The sequence below is a fragment of the Otolemur garnettii genome, unplaced genomic scaffold (genome assembly GCF_000181295.1).
Source record: "Otolemur garnettii isolate 467f Iridium unplaced genomic scaffold, OtoGar3 scaffold00197, whole genome shotgun sequence".
NCBI lineage: Eukaryota > Metazoa > Chordata > Mammalia > Primates > Galagidae > Otolemur > Otolemur garnettii.
In genome coordinates, this window is record NW_003852592.1 from 2,395,274 (window position 1) to 2,418,364 (window position 23,091).

General features: G+C 45.0%; 1 protein-coding gene across 2 annotated transcripts in view; it reads left to right on the plus strand.

Annotated features, from left to right (window-relative positions):
* The first annotated feature begins 911 nt into the window (after positions 1–911).
* The window catches only part of APMAP (adipocyte plasma membrane associated protein), a 29,367-nt gene continuing 7,187 nt past the window's right edge, over positions 912–23,091 (plus strand). For both annotated transcript variants that reach the window (XM_003801085.3, XM_012812230.2), the window contains exons 1-5: positions 912–1,052; positions 8,137–8,253; positions 11,899–12,014; positions 20,328–20,420; positions 22,094–22,210. In XM_003801085.3, the coding sequence (XP_003801133.1) occupies positions 961–1,052; positions 8,137–8,253; positions 11,899–12,014; positions 20,328–20,420; positions 22,094–22,210 (535 nt within the window). In that variant the 5' untranslated portion in view covers positions 912–960. The remainder of the gene's footprint in view (positions 1,053–8,136; positions 8,254–11,898; positions 12,015–20,327; positions 20,421–22,093; positions 22,211–23,091) is intronic.

The following is a 23,091-nucleotide window of genomic DNA, read 5'->3' on the forward strand; positions in this document are numbered from 1 at the left end:
CCCTGCTCAGCTGAGCTGGCTGGGGTGCCACTTTTCTGGTATCACCTTCACCTGTTATGTCTTGTGCCAGATCAAGTTTTTCCTTTTGAATTTAATTATTACATTTAAGATTTCACTTTTTTAAAATGATGATCCGATTAATGTCATCTCTCTGACAAGTGTAATTTCTGGTGTAAAGGGAGGGGCCTTGCCCGCGGCTTGCCCACCCTCACCTCGAGTGCGGGGAAATGCAGCTGGCTCATTGTAGTGCTGTTAACCAACACACGGATGCTTGCTCCAAGCTTTCTCAAGCTTTACTTGTGATACCTTCATTTATAACCCGCCTTCAGTTAATCGTAACCCGTCTATAAACTTTATCAAATGTCTGTTGTAACCGTCACAAAAAGATGTAATATTCAACGGGCCTTAACAAAAGGCCTAAGTTTTCCCCTAAACCGAACTGGTTTGGAAAAGGCGCTGTAATTTTCATGTAGGGGGGGTCCTGTATTCCGAGAGTAGGAACGTGCTTTTTCCTGAGCTGCCCGCAAGAACTAGGTCTTTGTCACCGCCTGCACAGTGCCACCCTCTCTGACCACAAGAACGGCCCCATCCCAGCCCCTCACCCGCCGGCGCGCACCATGACGGCCGTCGTCAGAAACAAGGTGAGACCAGGGCGGTGAGCGCAGGGCTGGGCCGCTCGAGCTCTGGGACCCAGACGCTCAGAGCTCAGGTCGAGACGCCCACCCGGAGCCGTCTCGGAACCAGCCTCAGCCCGCCTGCCGGAACCCACCGCCCAGGGCCAAGTAGCACCGCTTGGAAGGGCCGGAAGGGGCAGGGTCAACGCTGTGTATTTGCTCCCGGGATACGTCACTTCCATGCACCGGGGGCGGGGCGGCCCAGGAGGCAGAGTCCGATCTCCATCCGGACCCGCGCAGCTCAGAGCCGAGTGGTGGCGGCGGGCGGAGGCCACGCACCTGCATAATGAGCGAGGCGGACGGGCTACGGCAGCGCCGGCCCCTGCGGCCGCAGGTCGTCACCGACGATGGTCAAGTCCCGGAGGCCAAGGACGGCAGGTAGGCCGGGCCCCCGACCATGGCGCTGGAGCCCCGGCTGCAAGGGGCGAGGACGACCCTCTTGACATCAGCGCCGTCAATAACAGTGGAGCCAAGTGCAGTGCACTTGCCCTCCTGTTGAGTCCTCCAAGCATAGCTCGTTTTATCTAGGAGGAAACGGGGTCCGACAAAGCCGAATACGCCGCCGGGTCTTTGACGCTTCAGATGCACCCCGCGCCCAGTGGCGGCGTTATCCCCTGCTCCTGAGGTCAGGAGGCCGCCCCCCGCCGCTCCTGCCCCTCACTCCCACCTGGGCCTCCATAGCGGCTGCTACCTCGCCTGCCCTCGGTGCAGTCCTTCCTGCTGGCTCACCTGATCCCCCGGGGCGCAGCCGCTCGGCTACAGCCCTGCATCTTCTCTGTCAACTGCTCACTTTCCTGAAGGAAGGCCAGAAAAATTGCTGGGTCCTACCTGGTGGACTAGCTCTTCTGCTCCTAACCCTGTCACGCTGCGTGGCCATTCCTCACCAGTGTTCTCGGTGGAGGGGAGAACAGAAGTGACATTGTAGGCAATTTTTATGAGAACTCAGCCTTGCAGGTTTTCCCGATAGGGATGGAGAAACAGAAAACCAGTAGTTGACGCCTAGTAAATCTCAGGTTTTTGGCCTTTGCGTGCTTTCTCAAGTATTCACAAGTTTAAGCATGCTATGTTTTGTTAGCTAAAAACCGAAGTGTAATCCTTAGACTAGATTTCAATGTGAGATATTTAAAATTCACTTTTCAATTTTGTGTTGATAGAAATATTAGAAATATTTATAAGTCGCTAACAGTGTGTCAGGGAGTGTGGTGCAACATACTGAATGAGAGGTCGTTTCCTGGACAGCCTGAATTTACTCACTTTTGATAAGAAGCGATAGTAGAGAGGAGCATCTTGGAGAGAAGATTTTATGGTAGTAGTTGACTCCTCTGAGCAGTGGAAAGTTAGGAAGATGCTGCTGTATATCCTGACTGTAGGATGAGCAACCATCCTGGGTTGCCCTGGGTTTCGGTTTCCAAGGATGCAGGACTTTTGGTGCTCAACCAGGGCAGACCAGGACGAGTTGTTCATCCTACTTACTGTGGATATTGTGAATTAGTCATCTCCCGAAAAGCCTTTTAGAATGGACTTGCAGAGGCTGACAGTGCTTTACTACAGAAACTATGAAAACAAGAAAGTGGAAAGTGGAAGAGCTGCTGGCCCCAGTTTGTCATTAGGTGCAGTGTATTGAGAACCAGGCCATACAGGACCTGAAGGCACCTGTTAGCGGTCCCAATACCTTCCTTTCTGCATTTATTATTGCAGCATTGCAGCTGTGTTTCTTAGTTTTTTTCCTGCAGTTCTGTATTTTTCATTTCTTTCATGATCAGTGCTAGTAGTAAGCTTCTTGATTACCTAAAAAGTTCAGGAGTCAACATAAGTCAGGAAAGTGCTGTGTGTAGTGGGTGAGGTAAAGGAATTTAAAGAAAGTAGGAACAGGAAAGTTTTAGAACAGACTTTAGATGTATTAGACAGCATAAAGGAAGTCTTGGAAGACATAGTATTAAATAAACGAAGAAGGCCACTGGGTTTTAGCAGTGGAAGGGACAGTTAGCAATACTTTGGCTGGTCCTCTGACGCTTGGCATAAAAAGGGTGTTAGCTCTGTTTTACTGATGAGATCCCTGAGGTCTGTGTAGGGGAGGTTTATATAAAGTCAGAGTAGAAGAGAGATGAAAATGAAGACCTGGCAGCTGGACAATGATTAAGAAACATATTTTTAAAATTATGCTTTGGAAATAAGATTTTAATGCAGAGCTTTTGAATTTCTATATTTGAGCTATAATGGAGAATTTGGTTAAATCATTTTATTTAATGGGGACATGGGTGAGCTCAGCACTTTAGCACCATTGTGAGCTAATAATTATGACTTGGGATCAATTTCCCAAAATGCTTTAGAAACTATTGGAAGAGTAATTGTACACTGTGAAGCTGTTCCTTCTCTCTTGGTTCAGTTCCGTCTGGGAAGACAGTCGTTTAACATCACATAGAACTGTTTAGGAGTGAAGAGTGAGTACATTGAGGATTTAATGTATTTTAATGCATTAAATTCTGTATCATTATGCCTTTTTGGCAAACTTCTGAAGGATTCTAGCCTAATTAAAAGTCTCTGTGGTTCGGCACCCTTAGCTCAGTGGTTAGGGCACCAGCCACATACACTGGGGCCTGCTAAACGGCAGTGACAACTACAACAAAAAAATAGCTAGGTGTTGTGGTGGGCACCTGTAGTCCCAGCTACTGGGAAGCTGAGGCAAGAGAATCACTTGAGCCTAAGAGTTTAAGGTTGCTGTGAGCTGTGACACCACAGCAGTCTACAGAGGATGACATAGTGAGACACTGTTTCAAAATAAGTAAATAAAATCAAAGTTTGTGCCAGGTCAGTTTTCCTTTTTCCTCATCAAGATTGAAGGGTAAGGGAGGCAGTGTGGAGAAATGGGAAATCAGAAATCTGGAGTTTTTGTCTCAGCTCTGCTCCAGGTGTGTTTTCAAATGGCTCTTTTAACTTATTCTTAATTCCTTAATTTTTTTCAAAGACAAAATGATGAGTCTAGGATCTCCAGCTTAAAGAAATGTGGAAAATGAACAAATTCAAGGTGGAGTCTTAAACAGACAGAACTTACTGCTGTTCGGCTTTCTTTGGTGGGGATCACCTTGATCTTTGAAGTTGTTGGTCTACCATGGATTTGGGGCCAACAGATTTTCCACAGAAGTCACAGGGCATTTTTGATCTTTTGGAGTGTGTGTCTGTGAGGACTTCAGTCTGAGATTCAAGGCCTGTGTGTAGGAGTTAGAGAATACCCTTTAGACTTGGCTGGTGAAATCACAGGATTTTGTAAATCCTGGGTAGTGCAACAGTAATTATCAAAGTCTGTTGCATTACTGAGGTTGCACTCTTGCCCTAGCGACTGCAGGAAATTTCAGGGTGCAGATGTCCTCACAGTGCTGAATGTTTCTCCAGACTCTTCTGAGAATGCGGTAAATAAGATGATTTCTCAAACTTCCCTTGGGAAGTCAGTCACCAGCCTTCCTGGAGCTGTCAGGAAGGGAACATGTGGCACTTTGTCTCTGGATGGGATAAATACAGTGTCCTTTAGTTAAGTTGCAGTAATGTGGGTGTGCGGAGGTGGAGGGCTATACTCATGGAGAAAAGACAGAGGAATCTTAGCTGGATGAGTTTGCTGTAACCAACAGTGATCAGGGCCTGTGGAAAAGCTCGTCAACCTTGAAATACATGTGGCCCCAGAGCAGGGCACAGGCCATGCTAGTGTCCTGTAAGGTGAGCCAGGAGCTAGTGGCTAGTGGCTGCTGAATCCCCATCATGGCAGAAAGTGTTGTTGGATAGCACTGCTCAAGGAGCTTTGTTGCTGTTTGAGCTCCTTTTTCTAAGACTTGTTGACAGGCCTTTCCAGTAGAGCCTGGACGATGATCAAGTAGGGGTGGGAACTTTCACTGGGAAGAGTTAGATAAAATTAGTGGCTCCCAAGCACAGCCTGGAGCTACCAAACCAGAAGCTCTGGGCCTTGATTGAAGCTGCCCAGGTTGTCTTGTAGTGATGCGAGGGCCACCTGCCTTTGGGAGCACTGCTGCTGGTGGCCTCCAAATTCTCTAGCATTTTACATATGCCATGTCAGTGAGGGGGCGTTACTAAGTCTGGGTGGGACAGCACTTTAGCCACCTCTCACTATAAGCATGCCCTCTCTCAGTCCTGGCAGGACTTTCGTTGTAGACATAACTGAGTCTTACTGTTGTGTGAAGGGGCAACCAGGCATTGAAGTAGAATGTCACAATCTCTGAGTCAGATTACCAAATTGAGATTTTAGACATGGGAGCAGCAGTACAGTAAGGGGGAACTAATGGCAGAGGAGTCAGACAAATGAGAAGCATCTGCTTTAGGTAGAATCTCTTAGGCAAGGAAAAAACAAAGCAGCACTCTGGTCAGACTGTTGTTAAGGATGGGCCTAAGGGGACAACATAGAGCAGCTGCCCCAGAGTGACTGCTCCTCCCCTGGGGGAGGGCAGGTGATTATGTCGGCTTCCTTTAGGGCCAGGAGGACCTTGTTGCCTCTGTACAATGACATCCCATGGTCGCACTGCCAGCAGCCCAGATCTTCAGCACTCACTTTTGAATCTGTCTCTCTTTGGGTTCTGCTTTGAAAAGAATTATACCATCAAAAATGGCTCATTTCTGTCATTTGCACTTTTAACCAGCCCTGCTTTATGTACTTTCTTATTTCTATTGTGTGGGAAAACTTTAGGCCACTTACAGAAATCACTTGAGTTAAAGAGTGCCCCAGCTTCTAGAATGGCTGCATAGTGGAGTCATTGATTTTTTTTTTAACATCTTTATTGAGATATAATTCACATGCCATAAATTCACCCATTTAAAATGTCCAGTTCAAGCTGGCAAGGTGGCTCACACCTGTAATCCTAGAACTTTGGGAGGCCAAAGAAGGAGGAACTCTTGAGCTCAGGAGTTTAAGACCAGCTTGAGCAAGAGCAAGACCCCATCTCTACCAGAAACAGAAAAATTGTGGGCACCTGTAGTTCCAGGTACTTGGGGGACTGAGGCAGGAGGATCACTTGAACCCAGGAGTTTGAGGTTTCTGTGAGCTGATACCATGGCACTGTAGCCTAGGCAACCCAGTCAGACTCTTGTTTAAAAAGAAAAGTCTAATTCAATGGTTTTGAGTATAATCATGGAGTTTCACAACAATTGCCACATTTTAGAACATTTTTTATCACAGTTTACTGTTATTTAGTTGAGGTAAAATTCACATAACATACAGTTAGCCATTCTGAAGCATATGGTTCAGGGATATTTAGTATATTCACAATGTTGGCAAATCACCAGCTTTGGAAATTTCAGAACTTCTACATCACCAGATACACACACTTTGTGCTCAGCAATTCTTCACCCCCAATTCCCCTCCCACACAAACATCCATCAACAGATGAGCAGATAAGTTGTGGTGTGTACATAGTCAATGAACATCCATTAGCAGATGAGCAGATAAATTGTGGTGTGTACATAGTCAGCGAATGAAGGGATGAAGGATGGATACACACTGCAACTTGGATGAACCTCAAAAACATGGTGCTGGACGAAGCCAGTCACCGAAGTCACACACTGTGATTGCGTTTACAGAAAAGACCCAGGACACGCAGATCTGGACATCCTCTACCCTCTCTCACCTTCAGCAGGCAGTGCTGCACATGGTGACTGCAGGCAACGAACCAAAGAACAGGCAAAGTAAGAATGTACCACGCTATGTGCTTTAAGTGAGTGGCCAGGCAGAACCAGTTGTCTTCTGCTTCAGAAATGAGGACGTTCTCAGGGATGGTGTCAGGGATTGCCCAGGGCCTCTGCAAGGGCAGGAAGAACTAACAGTCAGATCTGACTCTGCGCCTGCAGGCACCACCCGCCAAACTCTCCGTCCCTCAGAATTTGTCCATCGTCCCACATAGCTGCTTCCATAGCCACTAGCACATTTGCAGGCATTGGTTATAGCTGCCCTCCACTTCTAGGTGCTGAAAATTCATTTAATTAGACAACTATTAATTATTTTTCTGTGGCTGCTGTGACAAATCACACAAATACTGGTGTAAACAACACAGACTTACTGCCTTATTGTTTTGTAGCTCAGAATTCTCAGGTAGGTCTCACCATGCTAAAATGAGAGTGTCCCCAGGGCTGGGCTTCTGGGGGCTTTGAGGATACTGTCATTCCTGCCTGCTCAGGCTGGTGGTGGAATCTAGCTGCATGTCTTTCATCTGCAAAAGCGGCTCCTCCCTGCCCCCACCCTGCCATACCTTACCTCCACCAACCCCAGTAGAAACAGGTTCATTTTACTTTCTGCCTTATTCATTTCTTAAAATCATGCATGTTCAGAACTGGGCAGGTCATTGAGGTTACCCTGCTCAACACCTCTCACACTGGGGATGCTGTGGCTTTTGCCATGAAGAAACTGGCCTGCAGGTGTTTGGCTGGTTGTTGGGAAGAGGACTGGTGCCCAGGAACAGAGTTAAAGACGTTTAAGTGGAAGAGGACTTTTTGTTTGATTTGTCAAAATCAAAACGCTGTCCTTAAGGCTGTTTGCTTAAGTGTGAGTCTTATTTTTTTCCTTTAAGTCAACATTTCGATGTAGCTCATTATTTTATTTGCTTAAAGTTAATCATGATACCAAATGTTTAGTATTTGAACACATTGTAAGGAAATAATGCTCCTATGATGTTTATTTAATAGCAAGAGGCTAAATGTCATTACTTTTTTACCAGATGAGAAATAACCTATGTGAGGGTTGGTTCAGAGGAATTTTAGTCACTACTGGTCATTGGTACTGACTAAAATATCTCCAAAAAATTCATTCAGGATTCTCAAGGAAGCTTTCAGATGCTCCCACAGCTTTAGGAGTGGTGACTTAGAGTTGTGATTCTACAGATTCCATGTGGATAACTGTCAGTGTCCGCCAGACTTCTTACACCAGGGGGAGTGGCTGATTTCCTTTTGAATTCTTGGACATGGGATCTGAAAAGTCATTGGTGACTTGGATGCTCAGAAGTTGTTGTCCACTCTGTTTGCTTCATGAATTTTTCTCTCTTCCATCCTAAGATTCTAAGGACACATGGTACTGAGCATTGGTGCTTTAAATCCGTACACCAGGAAATTGTGGCTTTGAGAAACACCTGTTTTTTGTGTGTCCTCCATGTTGTTGGAACTCTTTTCTCCCATTACCTTTTGTGTTCAAGTCTTTCAGTTTGCCTTCTTTAAAACTCTGCTAGAGGATTCAAGATCTGGACGATAACTGGTTAGCATACACTGGCAACTGTGGGACTTAAAATAAAAGGAACAAAGGCCTGTTTGCCCATCCTAGCAAACAGTGCTAAAGGTTGATCAGAGGCCACAGGGTTGGCCACCTTGCAGTTGGGAAACTGAGTGAGGGCCCTGCCCCTGTTAAAGGGCTTTTAGCCCAGGAGAGCTTATCACTGTCTGAGGCTCTGCTGATTGCCTCTGTCTGTTCTGTTTCTTGCAGCTCGTTTAGCGGCAGAGTTTTCCGAGTGACCTTCTTGATGCTGGCTGTTTTCCTCATAGTTCCCCTGCTTGGAGCCATGATGCTGTTGGATTCTCCGATAGATCCACAGCCTCTCAGGTGAGCTGCCCACAGTCCTCAGGAGGGGCTGCTGACAAAATGCAGTAGGCTCAAATAATTTCTAGGGAGAGGAGGGTGATTAAATTAAATGATATGAAAGTTTGGTTATGAGACACAGAGCTTTGTGATTTCTTTAGTACCTGAGTTTCTATGTTGAATTAGATGTTTCTGAGAGTTTATGCATGAGATTGTCTCTGTCATTGTTTCAAAACTGCACAAACCAAAAATAAAAACAGAAAATAAGAGAAGCTTTAAGTATTAGAGGTACTTAACCTCAATTCATTTGAATTGGCAAAAGCACACACAAATGGAGGTAAAGTTTAAGTTACTGTGTTTAAATGTTCTAAGTAACTGAGACAGAGTATCACTCTGTCACCCAGGCTAGAGTGCCCTGGCCTTAGCCTAGCTCACAGCAACCTCAAGCTCCTAGGCTCGAACAATCTTCCTTCCTCAGTCTCCTAAGTAGCTGGGACTACTGGCACTCACAATGCCCAGCTAATTTTTCTAATTTTAGTAGAGATAGGCTCTTGCTCTTGCTCACGCTGGTCTTGAACTCTTGATCTCAAAGGATCCTCCAACCTCTGCCTCCACGAGTGCTGCGGTTATAGGTGTGAGCCACTGGCCTGTAACTGGTTTTTAAAATATCCTGTAATTAGTCTTTATTTTTCCTCAGTTACTTCACTGGTGGAGAGGTATGAGTAATGTAGTCCATTATAATTTGAAAAAAATAGTATGTACTTTAGTGGCCCTATGAAATATATTCATGTCTGTAATTACAGGAATACAGAGCCAGGCTCTTATTAATATGATGATTTGCGACTTCAGTGTTAAGCTGGTTGCAAGAGGGTTGTGCAGTCTGACTTAGTAAGTTCCAGGTTCCCCTGGAAATTTCTGATAGAATGAAGCTGTCTGAAGTTTATTTTAAATGCGTTAGTCTATGTAAGACCTTAAAAACTTCAGACAAGAACCATGCCTAATTACTGAGCACATGTAACATGTACAACTGAATAATGTATTGGAATTTTATAAATAAAAGTTAAAGTTTCAGTTCATAAAAAATGTATTCTTAAAGTAGGTACTCAGCTGGATATAAAGACATAAAGAGGGCATAGTTCTGGTCTTAGATTCACACACACACACATTATAATCACCTTGTTTTTGTTGGGTTTAGAATTAGTAAAGGTATAAGGTGCTATGAAAACATAATTATCACAGCACTCTACCCAGGGTGACAGAGTGAGACTTGGTCCCCCCCAAAAGAAATTTATCAGTTAAAGTAAAATTTAAGATAAAAAATAGTATTTTGGAGAATGGATTTTGTCACTGTAATTTTAAAGTCCAACAGGAAGAATAATTCTGCTAGCGTTGAAAGTTGTTATAGGACTTACTGTCAGAAGTATATGTTTTACTACCAGGGCTAACCAGTAAACTCAAAGATAACACATAAGAAATAGCAGTGACCTTTATGGGTGGCTGGGGGCATCAAGAGCAAATGCACACTCAGGTAGGAGCCCCTGGAGACTTGCAGCATCCCACATATCTGACCTCCTGTGGCAGGAGAGAGACAGGACCTCAGAGAGCTGCTTCTCTGAGCACTTAGGAGATCTTCTGCCTGGTCCAGATTGTTTCTGGGCCCATGGGTGGTTTGCTTCACTGTGGTGAGAATCAGTGAATTGATGCAGGCATTTGCACATCTGTGCTCGCTACCTGTGACCCGCTGTTGCCCTGCCATTCTGCTCACACTCACCACTCTCAGAGGTACCCCAAGAGGCACCGTCTTCCTCCTATGGATGTCTTTTTCTTTTTTTTTTTTGAGACAGAGTGTTACTCAGTCACTCTAGGATTGAGTGCCACGGTGTCATAGCTTACAGCAATCTCAAACTTTTAGGCTCAAGTGATCCTCTTGCTTCAGCCTCCCACGTAGCTGGGACTATAGACACCCACCATAATACCTGGAAGTTTTTTAGAGACAGAGAGTCCCACTCTTATTCAGGCTGGTTTCAAACTCAAGCAATTCACCCACCTTGGCCTCCCAGAGTCTTGAGATTACAGGCCTCAGTATAGCCTCAGTTCTCACGGGAGATGGTCAGTGCCCCGCAGGCAGACTTCCAGAGGCACTTCCAACAGCTGAATGGCCCTCCTGCCCTGCCTGCTTCCTGACCCTGTTTGCTGTCATGGCCTCATGCTGCTCCATTTGTAGAGCTGACCAGGCAGAGCAGAAGTCCAGAGCTCTGCTTTTGTCATGGGAGCATGCACCTCCTGCAGACAGGGGCTGCCCCTTCCTTGCTCTTGTTCTGCAGAGAGCTTTAAAGGATGCCATTTTGCTGTTGTCGGCAGCATCTTCCCCAGACCTTGGCTCGTTCCTATTCTGGAACTCTCTTCCTTGCTAGATAGCAGGGTGGGGGAGGGTGTTGGCAGATACTTCTCCCTCCCTCCCCTGGCTGTGTTTGTTGGGAGCCTTCTGTGTGCCGGGGTGGGTGCCAGGGGGCTTGGGATACAGCAAAGAAAAATATAGACGCCTCTGGCCTCTCAAGTGTGGCTCCAGTGGGGATGGACAGGCAGCGAACACAGTGGAAGTGAATTGTATGGTTCCTAAGAGGCCGATGAGTGCCATGAAGACTGGGTTTGGGTGTCTACCATACAACTGGGCAGTCAGAGCAGGCCTCCTGAGGTGGGGAGGGAGGAGCAAAGGGGGCTGGAGGCAGATCAGCCCTCCAGGTGGAGCAAGGAGCCAGTGAGAAGGAGCTGAGGTGGGAGACGCCTGGGCTGGTCAGGACCCAGCAGGGAAGGGCCAGTGTGGGGGGCACAGAAGACAGCAGGAGGAGAAGAGGTGAGAGGGGTGGTGGGCCAGACCATGCAGGCCTGGAAGGCCATTGTGAGGACATGGGCTCCAGGTGAGATGGGGCGGCTGCAGTTGAGGGCTCCAGTTTGACTTGGGTGTGGGGTTAGGAATAGAGTGAAGGGGATAAGGGAGGAAGCAGGGGAGAAAAGATGGTGACCTGGGCGTGGATGGTAGAGAGGGCCTGGAGAGAAGGGGTTCAGAGATGCCTGCCTTTCAAATGTGGCCTCAGCAAAATCTGCTGCTGGGTTGGGAGAGGGAGGGGGAGTTAGGGAGCCAAGGTTGTACGAGGGGGAGGGCCCAGGGGAGGTCTTCAGAGAGAACCTGGCAGTCCCTATGGGTGGTGGGAGGCAGGTGCCTCCAGGTGCCCTCTGTGTGGCTCTGGGACCAGGGCAGTCTCCCCTTGTTCCGTCTGTCCTCCCTGAAGCAGGAGGCTAGGCTGGCAGGTATGAAATGTGGGCTCTGGTTGGCTGTGTGAGTCACTGAGTGAGGGGGCCAACTTGTCTTGAGGCACTAGACGGTGATGAGGATCTGAGTCGTGAGGGGAGGTGATCTCAGGTGACAGGGCTGCATTTAGCCACATTTGTATTTGGTATTTGTTGTGTACTTTGACCTTTTCTGATATCCTAGAACAGTGTTTTTTTAACTTTGTGTTTCTGGGAACTAAGGTTATTTTTGGGATGTGTCCTCTGTCAAAGAACAGGGAGGTGTGCGTGTAGTTGGTCCTCACTGAAGACTTCCTTCGTGACTGAAGACTTCCTTCGTGTATATTTTATACACATCCCTGTAATTTCGTTATTTTGCAGCTTCAAAGAACCCCCCCTTTTGCACGGTGTTCTGTATCCGAATACGAAGTTGCGACAGGCAGAGAGACTGTTTGAAAATCAACTTGTTGGGCCCGAGTCCATAGCACATATTGGGGGTAAGTAAACCCCTAGGACTGCATGATCCGAGCTGGGGGCCTCAGCCTGGCTGTTCTGCAGGGGCAGGGAACAGCTGCAGTGGTGCACTGCCCTGGGGGCTGCACATGCTCTCCAGGCACTCCGTTGGAGTAGCCAGCAGCAGCCCCTCTCTGCTGGCCTTGCCTGTCTGGGTTGCATGTGTTTCAGGGCTGGGTAATTTGGGTCTATTTTTTCCAGCTCTGTGGAACACTTAACTGTGCTTGAAGTGTTGTGAAGGGAAGAGGCAAAATGCAGACGTTTAGCTGACTCACCAAAGTAGGTAGGCATTTCTTGATGGCGCAGATGCAGCTCGGTTTGTGTAGATTCATTTCAAAATGAAGACAAATGTTTCTCGATATTTCTACTGTTTTGTTTTAAAGCTCACTTTGATGGGTACACTTAAGAGTAACCATCTGTGTCACACTTGCCCAAGCCTGAGAACTAGAATTGGGTCTGGTTCTAATGCTTGTGTCTTTAGGAACTGGAGCCTGACATTTTCTAGGCTGTTAAAATGAAAACTAAGCTTAGTGTTGGAAAGAGGATTTCTGAGCAGCTTATTTGGAAACATTGCTTGTCATCCTGAAGTACAGCATGTCATCTGGGCAGCGGCTATGGACAGCATGCCCACTGTGCTTTGCTCTGTTCCTAAGCCTGGTTGGAGGCTGCTGTTCTGGGGTGCTCAGCTTTTTTCCCTTGCCCAGTTCTTGTAGTCTGATGCAGGCTCCGAAAACTGGCCTGTTTCTGCAGTTTCATGGTTGTTGGTAGCAAGGTTAGTGTTTCAGAAGAATAAGCACTTCACGATAGAACTTCTGTTTCCTCTTAAGACATTGACATTAATTGGTAAATGTCATAAATTTTGTATTTTTGGTGAAATAGCAAATATTTAAAACTGGGACTGAGTAGAAATGGAAGTACAAATGGGTGGTCTTTCTTACCTCTCAGAGAGAGTCTTCACCTGTCTTCTCTTCTGTTTCCTCTTAAGACATTGACATTAATTGGTAAATGGTAAATTTTGTATTTTTGGTGAAATATCAAATATTTACAACTGGGACTGAGTAGGAATGGAAGTACAAATGGGTGGTCTTTCTTACCTCTCAGAGAGAGTCTTCACCTGTCTTCTCTTCCACCAGAGTCAGTCCTCACTGTACTGTGTTACAGGCTCTGCCTTTTTTCTCTCTCTATGTTGAGGGGCTGGTTGCTTGGTGACATTTCTGGCTGGGCACAGTTACGATCTCTCTGGCATGCCCCATGGCCTTAAACTGCAGGGAGGCCCCCAGGGACCTTCTGCTAAGTTGTCCTGGGGGCTGGCTGGAAGGTTGTGGCCATGAGGGAGGTGCTAACCTCAGAGGAGTGCTGGGGAAAGTGAGCACCAGGCTTTATTTTGTTTTTAGGAAGACTTTATTTACTTATTTTTAAAATTTGTTTTCTTTTTTTATTAATGCATATTATTTTACATATTTATGGGGTACATGTGAGTATTTGCTACAAGGAAGACTTTATTATTTGTTTATTTATTTTTACTTTTGTTTTAAAACTTTTTTTTTTTTTGCATTTTTTGGCCGGGGATGGGTTTGAACCCACCACCTGTGGCATATGGGGCCAGTGCCCTACTGCTCTGAGCTATTGGCACCGCCCTATTTTTACTTTTTATTTTTTTTAAATTATTTTTTATTAAATCATAACTTTGTACATCAATGCATTTATGGAGTTCAGAGTACTGCTTCAATAAGGAAGACTTTATTTTTAAGAGCGGGTTTGAGTTCACAGCAAAATTGGGCAGAAGGAACAGAGATTTTCTGAAAGAGTTTATCAGCATCCCCCACCAGAGTGTTACATTTGTCATGGTTGATGAACCCACATGGTCTGTAATTTAGAGTTACATTAGAGTTCACGCTTCTTGTTATGTGTTCTATGGGTTTGCAGAAATGTCTAAGGACGTGGATCCAGTGTGATGATGTCATAGAGGATTTTCACTGCCTCAACATACTCTTTGCTCCTTCTCAATTTAACCTCTGGCAATTACTGATATATTTTAATTAATTAATTAATTAATTTTGGTAATGAGGGAGGATACCCAGAAAAAGTGAAGTCTAAAGGAACAGAGGTCTTCTCAAGGAGACCCCAAGGGTACACCTGTGAGGTCCTCCCCATAGTAACTCAGCTCTTAGGAATTTGTAGACTTAACTTCCGGGGACCTGAAAACTAACTCTTGATTCAGCTTTAAAAGCCTGTGGTTCTGTAAGAGCTGAAGCCTGCTTCTCCCACTTGATTCAAAGTGACCAATGAAAAAGGTACCCATGGGCTGGAACTTTTTGACTGGAGATAAAAAGGGAAAGACCAAGCCAGTTGGGGAGTGTAGCCATTTTGAATTCTATGCTGTTCACTCTGCCGGCTGAATTAAAGCCTTCTTCCTCTTCAATACCGTGTTTGAGTGTTCATTCTCTCTATTGGGTCTCATTTTCTTGCAACATTTCTGGTTCCCTGGCCAGGGAGTGAGACCACCCTAGGAGAGAACAGGCTCAGATGCACCTGGTAGTTGTTTCCATCCCTCTGGACACCCACATTGGGGGGGGCTGATCAGCCTGGGCGACATGAACCACTGTGTGCATCAGGGTGGCATCTTGGCCTCCCTGTGTGGACACCTTGACTGGGTGAAGAAAGGACACCCTCGCTGGGTCTTCAAAGAGTCAAACAGCAGCAGAAACTGGCATGTAGGAACTGGCACCTGCACTGGGAGACATCTGAGGCAAGGTAGAACTGGTTTGAGGCCCACCAAATTTGGGTGGAAGTGGGGTCCAATCAACCGCTGGGTGTTAGATCACCCACAGGACTGGTGAGAGGTGTATGAGAGAGTGTGGGTGTGGTGTGACTGAGACTGACTCAGACTGGCAACAATAGACAGAGCTTTGCACCTCCCCCATAGGGTGAAATGGTTGTGTGACTGCCCCATATCCCTCATTTTTACCCCATCTGTGAAGTGTTTTTGGTTTATCTGAGGGAAGGAAATGGAAACACCTGGGGAAGCCCACCCTATTGGGAACTGTGCTGAAGCATTTTGAAAAAAGGACTTATAGGAGACTTGCTGTAACCATGTCTCTGGGGAGATTGAGAACTTTCCTGTGATCAGGAATGACTCAAATGCCGTGTTGTTCAGGTGACTGTGGTACCCTTTGAGATAAAATTAATTTTAAACCTGTTACTAAAGTTCAAATGTTCAAAGATTATAAAACTGCCACCTCTGTAATATTTCTAAATTTGCTAGATTCAACTGTGAGCTTATGGTCTTGATTTTAAGCCTCTGAATTCTGATGTCTAGAGACATCAGACACCTCACCTGGCTGTGGTGAGGCCTAAGGACATATTTCCCAAACTGAGGCCAGAAGCTACAGGGCCCCTTCTTTCCTGCTCCAACTTTTCCCCCTGGCTATTCTGAGAGAACTTGGATGTTCCAGATTTTCTGCTTTCTGTCTCACAGGGCCAGTCCTTGGTAGCCATCTTTGATGCCACATGGCCACATAATACTTAGGGGGACAAGGAAAAGACATCAGAAATGATGCCTATGTTGTTGTTTCAGAACCTTTTTTTGGTAACTTAAAAGCTTAAAGTCATGTTGTTCCTGGAATTTCTTCTTCAGTAGGTCCTTGGTCTCAGGAATTTGAAAGTGAGCCCATAGGCCACAGATCAATGATAAAATGGGATTTTGTAGGACAGAGAGGCATGAAGAGGGAGTGGAGAGAGCCAGCACTTCTGGCGGGGAAGCAGATCCAAGTTGGAGGTCTCCTGCATAGGTCCTTTGTCTAGGGTTAAATATTGGCCCTAAGTGGAATGTTGGCCAGGACTTGATAGAAAAGGACTTTTACAGGCTAAATGAGTATTTTAACAAATGAACGAATGCAATCCCTCCTCTGGGGAAAGGTTATTAGGTCTTTGCAGTTTTTGTCTCAGGGAAAGGATTAGGGTGTGTGTTCCCTATTCAAGGTGGAACCACTCAAAATGTTTAAGGCTGCTTTGTTCATGACCTTGCTGGAGCCCAGAGGGTGTGGCCAGGAAAGGGTGGCTTCTTTGTGCCTAAAAAAGGGGGAGGGGGCTGTCCCTGCCTAGCCCTGAGTGGGAAAATGCTGTATCAATGTTATATTCCATGAAATGTCACTCATTTGTAAAATGTAATAATTTGGTTGTTTTAATTGTCTGGAAAACTGAAACTTTGTCATAAAATAAGATTCTTGCCTTTTAAACCTTCCAATTATCAGTTTAGCCAAGTGAATAATTAACTTCATAGTAAACTGTGATCCTGTCTTGTAAAAAGTGGTTTTTTTGAAAGAAAGAGAAATTAGACAGAAAGGAAAATGGCATTGTGTAAGAAAATGATCTTACACAATGTGTGTAAGATTTTGTCCTGAAACAGAATGGTTATTTAAGAAAATGAAAGGCAGGGCAAACAAGGTTTAGAATGTTTATAAATTGTCTGTTCAGGTTAAATAAAGCTCATAAAAGGAAATTTGTGAAGGAATTTGCATGTGATCCAGTTGACTGTGTATTGGCTTTAGAATCTTATGGCTTGTAATTGTATTTGAACAAAGGTTTTAAGCCTTTGATATGTGACAAACCTTCCAAAATCAAAACTCTAAATTTGGTCTTTTTGAAATATTAAGACCCCTGAAAGTCTGAGAAAACCATGCAATTCTGTCATTTCTTGCCTCACATACTTAGATGCACTGAAGTGAGACATATACGTTTAAGAGTTGTCACATCATTTTGGAGAATCAACCCCTTTATCTTTATGCAATGCCCATCTTTATCCCTGAGAACTGCTCTGCTCTAAAGTCCTTCTCTGAAGTCTGTGCTCTGTCTGAAATTTACATAGCTACTTCTGCTTTCCTTTGTTCAGTGTTACCATGGCATACTTCTCTGCTTCTTTACTTCTTTTTTTGAGACAGTCTCACTCTGTCTCCCTGGGTGGAGTGCCATGGCGTCACAGCTTACAACAACCTCGAACTCCTGGGTTCAGGTGATCCTCTTGCCTTAGCCTCCTGAGCAGCTGGGACTACAGGTGCCTGGCCCCACACCTGGGTATTTACTTTTAATCTGCGTGTACCTTTATATTTAAAGTGGGTTTCTAGTGTGCAACATGTAGTTGGGTCTTGTTTTTTGAGCCACCCTGACAATGCCTGTCTTTTAATTGGTGTATTTAGACCATTTCTGACATGGTGGATTAATATCTACCATGTTTGTTACTGTTTTCTATTTTTTGCCCTTGTTCTTTGTTTCTATTTTTGTCTTTAACCCTTTCTCTGCCTTTTATAGTTTTATTTTTATTTAAATTAAAAAAAATAATGTAGATATACATCTTTTGGGGGTACATGTGATATCTTGATACATTCTTATTATGTGTACAGATCAAATCAGGGTAATTGGGATCTCATCCCCTTAAATATTTCTTACCTTTATGGTGGGAACATTCAAATTATTCTTTTCTAGCTATCTTGAAATGTATAATAAACTATTGTTAAGTATATTGTTAAGTATCAGACCCTACTGATCTAGCGAAGGCTAGGACTTATTTCCTCCTTATAACTGTATGTTTGTGCCCATTCATCAGTCTCTCTTCATCCTCTCCTGCCCTCCACCCTTCCTGGCCTCTGGTCACCACCAGTCTACTCTGCACTTGGTGAGATCCGTGTTTCCAGCTCCTGCTTCTGAGTGGGAACATGCAGTGTTTGTCTCCCTCTGCCTGGCTTATCTCACAGACAGCAACCTCCAGTCCATCTATGGTGCTGCAAATGATGGTATTTCATCATCTTTATGGCTGGATAATATCCCATTGTGTATTTTTGCCACATTTTCTTATGCATTCATCCATTTTGGGGTTCTTGGGTTGATTTAGTTTTTTTGGCTGTTGTGAATTGTGCTGTGCAAACATGGGAGTGCAGATACCTCTTTGATTTCTTTCTTTCTCTCTTTCTTTTTCTTTTTTTTGAAAAAAAAATTCTATCTCTGTGGTTAAAGTGCCATGGCATCACAGCTCATACCAACCTCAAACCCTTAGGCTCAAGTGATTTTTTTGCCTCTGCCTCCCAGGTAGGTGGGACTATAGGCACCCACTACAATGCCCAGATATTTTTTAGAGCCGGGATCTTGCTCTGGCTCAGGCTGGTCTCGAATTCCTCAGGCAATCCAACTGTCTTGGCCTCCCAGAGTGTTGGGATTATAGGTGTGAGCCACTGCACCTGGCCTTGATTTCTTCTCTTGTGGAATATCCAATATCCAGTAGTGGAATTGCTGGATCATATGGGAAAGTTCACTTTTTAGTTTTTTAAGGAATTTGCACACAATTTTTCATAGTGGCTGTACCAACTACATTTCTGCCAGCAGTGGACAAGATTTCCTCTTTCTCTACATCCTTACCAGTTATCTGTTATTCCCTGTCTTTTTGATAAAAAACATTTTCATTTGTAAAATGAAATACAAAAAAAAATTTGTATTTCTCTGATGAATAGTGCTGTTGAGTGTTTTTTAAAATACACTATTAGCCATTTGTATGTCTTCTTTTGAGAAATGTCTGTTCTGCTCTTTAGTCCATTTAAAAATTCCTAGGTATTGATCTTTTGCTATTGAGTTGTTTGAGCTCTTCACACATTATAACCATTAATCCCTTGTCAGATGTGTAATTTGCAAATATCTTCTACCATTCTATAGATTGGCTATTCACTTGGTTGGTTGTTTCCTTTGCTGTCCAGAAGCTGTTTAGTTTGATGTCATCCCATTTGCCTCTTTTTGCTTTGGTTTCCTGTGCCCTGGAGGTCTTACACACAAAAATCTTTCCTCAGACCAATGTGGACTCTTTTCCCCAATGTTTTCTTCTAGTAGTTTCATAGTTTCAGGTCTTAGAGTTAAGCTTTCATCCATTTTGATGGATTTTGTACACGGTGAGACATAGGGGTCTAGTTTCATTCTTGCACATGTGGCTGTTCAGTTTTCCCCTGCACCATTTACTAAAGAGACTGTCCCTTCCCTGTTGTGTGTTCTCTGTTGAGAATGAGCTGACTGTGAGTGTGTGGATTCAATCTGGGTTCTCTCTGTTCTGCTGGACCGTATGCCTGTTTTTATGCTGGTACCATGCTGATTTGATTACTACAGCTTTGTTGTATATTTTGAAGCTGGTAGTGTGATACCTCTAGTTTTGTCCTTTTTGCTCAGAATTTATTTCGCTATTTGGAGACTTTTGTGATTTCACATAGATTTGAGTATTGTTTTTTATATTTCTGTGAATAATGCCACTGGTATTTTGGTAAGGATTGCATTGAATCTGTAAATTACTTTGGGTGGTATTGACATTTTTATAATATTAATTCTTCCAATCCATGAATATGGACTATCTTTCCATTTTCTTATATCCTCTTCAGTTTCTTTCATCAGTGTTTTACAGTTTTTCCTTGTATAGATCTTTCACTTCTTTGGTAAATTAATTATTAGGTATTTTATATTCTTTGTAGCTAGCTCTTCTATCTTAGATTGCTTTCATGATGTCTTTTCAGATTATTTGTTGAAATGCAACTGATTTTTATGTTGATTTTGTATCCTGAAAATACTGAGTTTGTTTTCAGTTCTCTAAATATAAGATCATATTGTCTGTGAACAAGCTAATTTTCTTTCCAATTTGTATGCTCTTTATTTCTTTCTCTTGCCTAATAGCTCTGGCCTTGTATAGTTTTAAACTGAGCATTTTATATGTTCGGTTTTCTTTTCTTATCAATTATACCTCTGCTTTTACTTTTTGTAGTGTTTACACTTGAGTTTACAAGATACATTTAAAAACTATGGACATGGCATGAATTTGTATGTCACCCTTGCTCTGTAGCATTCTAACTTTAGTGTGTGTGCTGCTGAGGTCATCACTTCACTGTAGTTTTCTCCTGCAGAACTCCTGGCTCTTTTCCCCCTTGAGTTGGTATGACAGTGTCAGCAGCAGACATGCACACGAGGTGGCTGTGAGCTGGTGCTCTGAGTTCTGGGGCAGGTTCTCACAGTCTTTCTTACTAACAGGTGCTGGCAGCATCCTTGCTCCAGAGTCAGGACCAGACCCACAGTTGACTCCCCAGACCCCCACAGTTTTGTTATTGTCTGCTTTTAAGGATTTTTAAAATTCCCAGACATCACTTCTCCTTCATCTTTAGAGCTGCCATTTCCCCTCTAGAAAGGAAAAACATAAGCTGGCTTGGCTGTGGAAGCAGGTGGCATGGTCACAGTTCTGAGGCTGACCTGCTGCTCTTCCTCCCTTTTGTACTTTCAAACAGATGTGATGTTTACTGGGACAGCAGATGGCCGGGTCGTAAAACTTGAAAATGGTGAAGTGGAAACCATCGCCCGGTTTGGTTCCGGCCCCTGCAGTAAGTTGGTGACAATCCCCATAACATGTTCTCTTCCAGACATCCAGAAAGATTGTTCACTGGTGGCTTGGAACTGCTTTTGCCTAGAAGTCAGTTTCACCCTGGGAGAAAAAGGGCCCAATCATCCAGCAGATGGAACATGGCATTTGCCAGGTGGTCCCTGGGCCTCATGGTGCCTGAGGGTCGTCCTGCCATCCCAGGTCCCAGCTGGGCAGTGGCCAGGTGCCCGCTGGGTACCTCGCAGGGCCCCACCCATTGCCATTCCCCTCCATTTCTGTCCACTTTTGTGGTCCTTTGGCATTAATGGGTGTGGTCAGGACACTGCTACGTAGAGAAGCAGGTGGCTTTGTCGTAGTTTGATTTGTAAATGGAGTCCCTGCCTTGGTTCCTTAGGAATCTCAGCAGTGTCATTCAAAGTGAAAATACCCTTAAGTCACTCAGATTTTGGAAAATTAGAGTAGAAGAATCTCACTGTTTAAAAAATGAGACTTGTTATTAGTTTTAGGAGCTGGGATATTTTTATAAAAATGGTGCATTTTCATGGTATGATGCAAATGACCACCTTCAAAGGCGCTGAGATGTAATGGCTGTTAACACTTGGTGAGTGACCTCTCAGACATCTTCAGTTCATGGCCACCCACACCACAGAGGCAGAGTTTCCCTCTCTTGCCCAGGCTGGAAATCTTAAGACTCAAGAGGCCTTCCTACCCCAGCCTCTGTAGAGGTCATTACGACAGGTACACACCACCATGCCCTGCTAGTATTTTAAAAATTTTTTTATACAGATGGGGTCTCACTGTATTCCCCAGGCTGGTCTCAAACAGTCTTCTGCGTGTGTCTTCCAAAGTCCTGGGATTATAGGCATGAGCCACTGTGCCTGGCCACAGTTTTATATGATGGGATAATACTCCATATTCAGATTTCATTTTCCTTTTCCACTCCATTTTGGCTATTATCACCCTGCTTGAATCCCTTAAAGTAAGCCCCTGTAGTGAGCACCCCCAGTAAGCACTCCACAGTGAACACCTGCAGAGAGCACTCCACAGAGAGTACCCCAGTGAGCATCTGCAGTGAACACCCCCAGTGAGCACTTCACAGAGAGCACCTGCAGAGAGCACCCCCAGTGAGCACTCCACAGTGAGCACCTGCAGAGAGGACTCCACAGAGAGCACCCCCAGTGAGCACTTCACAGAGAGCACCTGCAGAGGGCACTCCCAGTGAGCCCCTGCAGAGAGCACCCCCAGTAAGTACCCCCAGTGAGCACTCCACAGTGAGCACCTACAGTGAGCACTCCACAGAGAGCATCCTCAGTGAGAATCTGCAGTGAGCACTCCACAGCGAGCACCCCCAGTAAGCACCCCCAGTGAGCCCCTGCAGTAAGCACCTGCAATGAGTATCCCTAGTGAGCACCTACAGTGAGCACTCCACAGAGAGCACCCTCAGTGAGAATCTGCAGTGAGCACTCCACAGAGAGCACCCTCAGTGAGAATCTGCAGTGAGCACTCCACAGAGAGCACCCCCAGTGAGCACCCGCAGGCTGGTTTTATCTCACACCATGGCCCTTTTTCTGTGCACGTACCATGCATTTAGGAAAGGACTATGAGGTTCTCGGACACTGAGGTGGGTGCAGATGGGATCATGGACCTCCTGCTGATTCCTGTCTATCTTCCCAGAAACCCGAGATGACGAGCCTGCTTGTGGGAGACCCCTGGGCATCCGGGCAGGGCCCAATGGGACTCTCTTTGTGGCTGATGCATACAAGGGACTGTTTGAAGTAAATCCCTGGAAACGTATGTGACAATATCTTGTTTCCTTCTGTGATGATTTCAGATCTTTTAAACTATATGAATGTAAGTAGATTTGATAAGATTTGGTAAGTACAGTCTGCTGGAAACTAATGGTTCTTACTTTCTGAACAGTGCTGAAAGCGCTGCCTGCAGATACCAGCTTGCTCTCAACACCAGAAGGCTCCCTAGCCATGGCTGCCTTTGGTCCATGCCCTCACTTCCTCTGGCATTTGTGTCTGAGCCTCAGGGTCCTAACAGGGCTTATTCTGAGAGGGTTCGGCCTCCTCTTTCTGGCCTTATTTTTCTGTGTGTCTCTCTGCATCTCATCTTTTGTTTCTTTTCTGTCTTTTCTTCGTTGCCTTCTCTGTCTCTGCCTTTTCATTTTCTCCTTTCTGTCCCCACTGCTGGTGTCAGTGTCACTAGCCCTTTGCATGTGCTTTCTCCGTGGAGGCCGAGGCCCCTGTTGCGGGGGCACCTGCCATCATATGAGTGTGTGGAGGCCTGGCAGCCTGGGGGCCACTGGCTGTGCAGGGCACTCGCTGCCCTGCCTGGCTTCCTCTCTAGTGAAGCAGGATGATCACAGGGCCTGTCTCCAGAATTGTTGGGAGGTTTAGATGACTTCAGACCTGGCAAGAGCTTAGCACTCAATAAATGTTCTATTATTTAAAAAATGTATTACTGCTACTTTGTTTAAAAGCAGATGCATGGAACATTTTACATTTCTCTCAAGCAAACAAATACATGTAGAATGAAAGCCTTTTACCTAATAGTCTTAAGAGATGTTTTAAAGTCAGCCACAATAAAAGAAAGAGCTCATCCTTATAGAAGGAACTCTGCCTTTAATGAAGTTAGTCTAGTCTCAACTAGACTGTTAAGTCTAAAAA